The sequence below is a fragment of the Apteryx mantelli genome, chromosome 2 (genome assembly GCF_036417845.1).
Source record: "Apteryx mantelli isolate bAptMan1 chromosome 2, bAptMan1.hap1, whole genome shotgun sequence".
In the NCBI taxonomy this organism is placed as follows: Eukaryota; Metazoa; Chordata; class Aves; order Apterygiformes; family Apterygidae; genus Apteryx; species Apteryx mantelli.
In genome coordinates this window covers 40,832,736-40,840,472 of record NC_089979.1, presented here as the reverse complement: position 1 = coordinate 40,840,472, position 7,737 = coordinate 40,832,736, and the positions used below count along the sequence as shown (strand labels likewise).

The 7,737-nt window shown below is 36.5% G+C and overlaps 1 protein-coding gene across 1 annotated transcript in view; it reads right to left on the bottom strand.

Annotated features, from left to right (window-relative positions):
• Window positions 1-1,097: 1,097 nt before the first annotated feature.
• The window catches only part of C2H8orf34 (chromosome 2 C8orf34 homolog), a 148,738-nt gene continuing 142,098 nt past the window's right edge, over window positions 1,098-7,737 (bottom strand). Inside the window, exons 12-13 of the mRNA XM_013942798.2 lie at window positions 6,490-6,992; window positions 1,098-1,208 (exon numbers count right to left, since the gene is read on the bottom strand). Coding sequence (XP_013798252.2) covers window positions 1,098-1,208; window positions 6,490-6,992 — 614 coding nt within the window. The remainder of the gene's footprint in view (window positions 1,209-6,489; window positions 6,993-7,737) is intronic.

Genomic DNA, 7,737 nt, shown 5'->3' with positions numbered 1-7,737 from the left:
CCAAAGTGGATTTACCAGTTTTGGACTAAACACAGTTGGAACTTCACTTTAACATTGAAAAATTATTAGCCATGCTTTTGAGAATCTCAGTATGTAAATTGAAACTTCATAATCAAATCATGGGCTATTTATGAATTTGTGAAACTGGTATGCGAATAGAAAATTCTTAGATTTTTAAGTGGTATAATTAAAAAATATATTCTGCTTATCAGGCATGATTATTATTAATCATTAATCCTTTACATAACTGTTCCATTCCATGAGGAAATTGGCTTTTTCTTCTTTTAACTCTGCATGTTTAAAGCATTTTTAGTTGCAGCTATTAAGTTTTCTGAACAGCTGATTAAACGGCTCCTTCTTAAGTGTATCATCTAAAATATATTAGGAAATAGTTCATATATTCACCCTTGCAGATCACAAAGCCACCGCGAATTAAAAAGAAGTTGCAAAGGATTTAATATTTTCAACAAAATTATTTCTAGCCACTGTGTAGCCTGATACAACTTGTTAAAGTTTGAATGTATTGCAATTTATAGTGTGTTTCTTGTTCTTACCTGTTCTCTCATTTAGGTTATGATCCTGCTGACCTTTACTTGCATGATTAGACAACCTCTTCAAAGACTTTAGGATATTAAGGACTGCTTGTGTGTTTAAGAACTTTTTTCTTACAGAGGAATTTAAAAGAATGCAGGCAAAACAGAGAGAATGGAGTCACAATCCTGAGAAGGAAGGCTGGAGCTTCCAGAGCTACTGGGGTTTTTTATGTTTTTTTTTTTGCCTGTCAATGCAGATTTACTACACAGAATATCTATTTCTACTTCATGTTCTTTTTCTGGAACAGCTACCTTAATGCATGAGTACAAATTGTTTCACTTAGTTAAGTAAACTGTGGTTTGTGATCATCTTGTCAATGTTCAGTAACTGTAGGAAGGCTTATGTAAATCAATCCTGTTAAGTTCAATACTTCGGCCCGTAAACAAATGAGTAATTGGTACTTATGAGAATAGCTCATCTGAACAGACATGACTTCTTTGTAGGGTTTGGCGATATGAAAAAGAGAAGCTAAAGTTTGAGTTGTTTTGACATATTATCAGCTCCTAACAAGCATACTTACATTTGTCTTGGTCAGCTTCCACTCCTTCACTTTCTGTGTCACTCGGTAATATCCAAGGTTGATGAGCAAGCTGAAGCTGTTGTAAGAATTCATCCTGCCATAAACACATCTATTTCAGATAAAGTGACACAGAATCATCCTGTACAACTACAGGAAACACTCTAGCCTCAATTAATTGGAGAGGAGAAAGCCTTTAATAAAAAACAATTCTCCCTGCAAAATAAAGCCAGAATTTAGAGGATGTGCAGACTATCTAGAAATGTTGTTTAATTAATTCTTGTTTATTTATCTATTTATTCTGAGAAAGTATCTTTAGCTATCTCACTAACTGCTATAGCCACAGATATCTCCGTGTTCATCTTGAAAATGTAGTAACACAGAAGAAAATCTGAATGCAGGTACTCCATCTGTCCCAGTACTTTTAGGACCATGTCTGGACAAGTCATGCAGGATCTGTTTAAGTAAGGCGCCTGGACAAGTCATGCAGGATCTGTTTAAGCAAGGCTTTGACTTGTCAAAACTTTCATTGACTTAAATCTGGTGAGAACAAGGACTTACAGCCTGATTTAGAAACTGTAGTTTTATTGGAGAAGGTGAAAGTCTATGAAGGAGAAAAGCTATGGTGAGTTTTGTCTCCAAGATGCCACAAAACTCTCAGCATCAAAATATAAATATTATACACAGCTAGAGTCCATATACAGCTGAGTACACAGCTTTTTTTACTGTTTTACAGTCAGCCCCTTTTTATATAATGTATGTATATATAGAATAATAAACTTCCATACACACACATAAATATGCATGCAAGCATGCACACACACACAAACACACACACACACACACACACACACACACACACACACATATATATACAAAAAATACTGTCAGGTTCCTCTGCAATATTCAAGGTGAGGTGAGACTGGAATGTATACAGATAGCTTCATTTTCAACAGCAGCTCAAAACATGCAAGTCTAGTCATTAAAATTTAACTTAAACATTGGCCAGACATTTATGACATTAAAATACAGATTCTTATAGGTTCCAAAAAGAAAAGGGAGGGAGCCCTATTTCATTTTACACCAGCTGAAAATCTGAATCTACATATTCAAAGCTGTAAGACATAGCACTACGGTATAATTGTTGTTGCTGGGTTTTAAATTGATGATGGGGTTTAAAAATATAAATTGGGCTTGTGTTATTAAGTTTCTTGGAAACTGAGGACTGTTCAATCAAGATGATTAAGGTGTTAAGAAAAATACAAAACCACTAAGCTCAGGCAGGAGGTCCAGGCCTTAGGCTTCCATTGTCATTTTCAATGTTCTCAGTGTTAGAGAACGTTGCTGACTACAGCACTGAATGGGGCAAAACTTTTCGGTTCATGGAACATGATTCTTGCAGTAGGAGCAAGTGGCGCTCACACTGATCAACACACTTTTTAATCTTCCAAAAACACAAAGCAAAGAACTGAGCAAGGCAGCAGAACAGAATGGAAGTATCTGACCAAAGACAGAGCTCTCTTGACATTAAGTTGTTTTCTACACTCAGTAATCAGGAAGAAAACTTGTGTGAATCAGTGCTGTAGTAAGTTAAAGCTTCCTGCTGTTAGCAATGGCAGACCAATAAACAATACTGAATGCCACTTTAAACTATCTGTATAAATAAAGGGTTTGTAAAATTCCAAGTGTTCAGAAAATGTAATGGCAAATGAGGGAGTGGTAATATTTTCATCTCAAAAGAACTATCACAGAATGGTGTCACTTTAATGGAATCTATCCTGAAGAGAGAAGCAGGATTCAGCTTTCTACTGTCAAGCTATACAAAACACCAAAGGAGACAGTAAATGCAAGGAAGTATCTCTGTAAAAGGATTTAGAACCCTGATTTATTAGTTTTATAGAGACAATAAAACTATTTCTCTACGTAACATTTCTCTGCTATAATTCAATTCAGCCTTGAACAGGGCTGATAATAAAACACACCTGTTGGAACATTGTAATATTAGGCATGCCAAGAGGCAGAAACTCATGCACAAAAACTGAGATCATTAGAAGTCTCTAGCATTATTCCTAACTCTCAATCAAAATTCTTAACAGCTGATATGTTAAGTACTTGTCAAATTATTTAAGAATTTTGCTATGACAAGATTAAACCATCTTGAGCTAGAGCACAGACTTTACTAAAAGCTAAGAACTCTCTCTGAATTGTATTTATTAGTAGTATTTTTCTATTTTGGACTTCTTATGTTACTTTGAAATGCATTACAAACTAGGAAGCATACATCAAGCATTAAGCAATACATTAAAAATCCTGAGAACTGAACTAGTGACAGCACAGACAGAACAAGTCCATGAAGATTCTGAATTCTTTAATTCAAGCTCCTTATGATAAAAGATGCTCCTTGTACTCAGTCACTGCATCCCTGTCAACTGACTCATTCTCCTCAAATATAAACCAGTTTGTACTGGTTTATTCCACTAATGTCAGTAGATATTCCTGATTTACACCAGAATAAGAGTAAGGAAGCAGCAACTTCTTTTCAAAATTTTGTCATAGTGTCTGTATAGTTTTGGCAATAAAACCACAGTGCATTCACATATAATGGAAATTCTTCTTTTACACCATAAGTAGTCTAGGAAGAATAAAGGCAATTTCCCTTCTTTTATTTTACTCTTTTTATACAGGAAGGGGATACAAAACCTGCAATGAAGCTTGCAAAATAATATACAATATCAGCTTCTAGTTTTATATGTTTGTAATCTGTAAAAGTACAAAGAAAGACAGAACTTTGTTACTCTTCAGCTACGAAGCCCACCCCTACTTTGGCTTTTTAAAATTTGTCTCCATGGTCAAAGAGACAAGGGAATAGAATCACATGGCCACAAGAAGAAGGACACTTCTAACAGCAAAAAGTGTCACTGAACAGAGACACTTACTCAGTATGTTCTGTCCATACCCAGTTCTCCTTTTTTAGGTAACCAGGAACTAGGGTGGGGAAAGATAGCTTAAAAGAGCTTCTAAAGCTCGTAGGATAACACTCCAGACATAAAGGTGGCAGAGGCCAATTGGCCAGACCTCCATCAGCTACTTTCCAAGAACTGAGGGCCTTTACAGCTTGACAGAGGAAGATCTTGAGTATGAAGATGTCATACCAGCAGTTTTCCCCTTCATATCAGAGCTAGTCCCAAGATGAGTTTCTATTAAATCAAAGGTCATTTGTGTACTTGTCAGGAAAGAATAAATAGCCCCAGCTTTGCGCTGAGTCACTACCAGCCAGTATACTGTTGTGTCCCAGGAGCAAAGAGCAAGAGAATTTATCACTTCTAGAAGGCAACAGAACAGAGGATAAAATCATGGACAGAAACATTGAGATTTAACACCAGCTTTACAGTAGGCTTGCTGGATGAAACTGGGCATGTTAATTATCTATAAAATAGGGCAATAATATTGCTCTTTTTTTAAAGTACATGACATACATATATTAAAAAATTTATGACACTATTATTGTAAGAGATATCAGCAAAGTCTGGAATTTAGCAGACAGAAGTAACAATTGTCACAGCAGGTAAATCAATCTCATGGGCTGTTATTACTATAACTACAAAAAGGCTGTGGAAGTACGCATTTTTAATTGCCTGCATTATTACAGAAAACATCAGAAGTGAATGAGAGATTGGACAGCACTTGGTGGAAATGCAATGCTCATTATAGGGCACTTTCAGGATTCTATACATAATTAAAGCTGGCATCACATGACTATACATCAGTTAAAAGCAGGGCTGGTTAAAAAAAAAAGTAAAGTATTTAGCAGGAAGCAAAGCAACCCTTCATTTCTTCTGAACATTTTTAGTTAAAAATTAATTCCAACTTTTTCATATTCTAGCATGTGAGAAAATCCTAACACAAAAATGATGCACATCCCCTTCAAAAAAGGGGGATGAAGGGTTTTTGTTTGTTCATTCCATTTACATATTTTTTTCTCTGAAAATTTCAGGTTTCAAAATATATCAACTGTTAGTTGAGATACTTTCAACAGAATTGTAGCCAGCTTCAATTCTCATGTCTTTAACCCGGATGTCCAATTCTGGCTGAAGAAGTAGCTTGAGTGATGGAATTAGTGTAGTGCCATTCCAAAAACCAAAATGAGATATTTTTTCACCACCAAATTTAAGGAAGATTTCCTCCATAAATTTGATAGTTTTAGAGTTATTGGTGCCTCATTTCCTCTCTCTCATAACACATAATGGAGGTCACATACATAACTGCAAGTTTATTCTAGGTAATGACTCTAATTTTCCTACAATTCTCTCTGAGTAATATTATTATAAAGAATTTTTTTTTACTTTTTAAAAAATTGTTAGCCTGATATAACATACATTATGTCAAATGTCACACTCAACACATTTTTTGAAGCATTGATGCATCTCAGAAAAAAAAAATCTAAAAGTATTTTTTTCAGTCTTGAAAGAAAGCACCACAGGCTTTCACAAATGGATTAAAAAGGGAGATAAATTTGGTAATACATGGTTGAAACTGACTTGTTTCACCTTAGCCATCTAAAAACTAGGAATCTAGACATATAGGTCCTTCTCAAGTCAGTGGAGAAGGACTGGCATTTCCTGAGATTAACTCACACCTTTGTAAGGCAAGTATCCGAGACAGACAGCAGGGTACAAGCTGAAGTTATCTTTAAGGCAGCTAAGGTTAGCAAAGAAGAATTCTACTCAAAATTCCCAAGGCACTAACTTCTTTTTTTAAACAAGGACTAATCCTGTAAAAGCCATTAATAAGAGACAGGAAGTTTCTATGCTCTGAACCAGGTTAGTTAACATGCATAAGAGTCCTAGACAGTGACTCAATAACATTGGACATATTCTCACCGCAGGTCAGTTTTGTGTTTTGAAAAATCTGTCAATTTAATGGTGTCTAAGTAATCACTGCAATGATGTGTCAAATAAATGAAAAAATAAAGCAAAACAAGGAAATCTTATGCCCTGTCATTATAGCAGGAAAAAGTTGTGCTGGATATTCCACACATATGCACCTCTTAGAAACAGTAAGGCTAATGAAACTGCTATCTATTATGCAGTCAAAACCCTACTGAGCTCATGAAAAACTTGGGGGGCATGAGTGTTTCAAGATGATTTCTGTAATAATCCTGACATTCTCCAACAGCTTGACAGCTTGAGTACCTCTCACAGCTGAGCAGTATTTCCTTGCTAATTTTCTCATCATTAGGTTTACAGTTCATCTCAGAGTAGTAAGTTATATCAGGTATATTGATATTACTTTAACTCAAAACACAATCCAAAACAACTCTAGTCTTCATGTTAGAGTAGCTCTTAAATATAGCAAAAACATTAAATTGAAAATCTTACTTCTGATAAACTGCTTCCCTGAGTAGTGACAGTTCCAACAATGTCTCCGCTCATTTGCACAGACAGCCCTGAAGCAGCGCTGAGGGTCCTCCCCAATTGGCTCTTAGATGTCAGAGATCTGCTTCTTTGCATACTGATGATGCCTTCCTTATTTCCCTGGCTGATAGGGGTAAGAGGTCGTGACAGCAAGCTATTCGGGGTCACAGGTCTGCTTCCCGGAGTTGACGGAGTCGGAGGCCTGTTGGTTTGTGTATTGGGCATCGGAGACCTACTGTTTGCAATAGTGCAGACCTGTGTTCTGCTGTTAGTGGGCAGTGGTGGTGATTTGTCTCCTTGGAGCTGAATGTTTTTCCCCATTTGAGTTGGCACCTGAGGCCTTGGATTTTGGCCTTGTGTAGCTTGAAAATTGCCTTGACGGTCAGATGTAACTAAACTAGGATGTTGGATACTAGGGCTCTTTGACAGTCTTGCTTCTTCCCATAGTGCTAGGTCCTTTTCAATATCTGTACACACACACACACACACACAAAGACAAAAGCAATATTCATTTTGTAAAAAAGAAACTCACCTCCATTTCTCTCTGATTTTATACCCTTACTGATTTTTCCCAATATGAATGAAAAGTGCCCAAATCTTGAGTTGGGAAGAGAAAATCTATTCACCCTCAAAACTCAAAGGCATCAAAATTGACACTTCAAATATGTTTGACAGTTAACTCCTCAAAATTTAGTTACCTTTATTGCAAACACAGCTACCCCACAAAAACAAAATACCACCACTTCACTGAATCTTCTAGCTATGAATGTCACCACAACTAATAAAAACCTTTCTCATATCTTCTACATTATCTCTCTGTAACTTTTGAATAGTTTCTCATTAGTATCAAGTAAAGACGGAGCAGTGACCAAAACCTGAAATCCTCAGTTGCAGGGAAGGGCAATCCAAAACTGGTTCAAGATGAGACTTTTCGCTTCCAGCCTCACCACCTCACCCAACCAAAATCTGGGGCCAAAAAACCTTGAACTCTGGCACATCTGGATTGGTGACCCTGTCTGGATCTGAATTTTGTGTTCTGGCCTGCCTTCAATGTCACATTAGATGAAGGGATCACCAATGCCTAGAATCCAAGGGAAACGTGGTCCCCATTTGCTGCTCCAATTCCTACCCCTAACACAAGTGAAACTCTTGGGAAAGGTCAGTGGAAGTTCACCTTTTTAAGCCATAAGGAATAAGATCCTATTTAAAAAC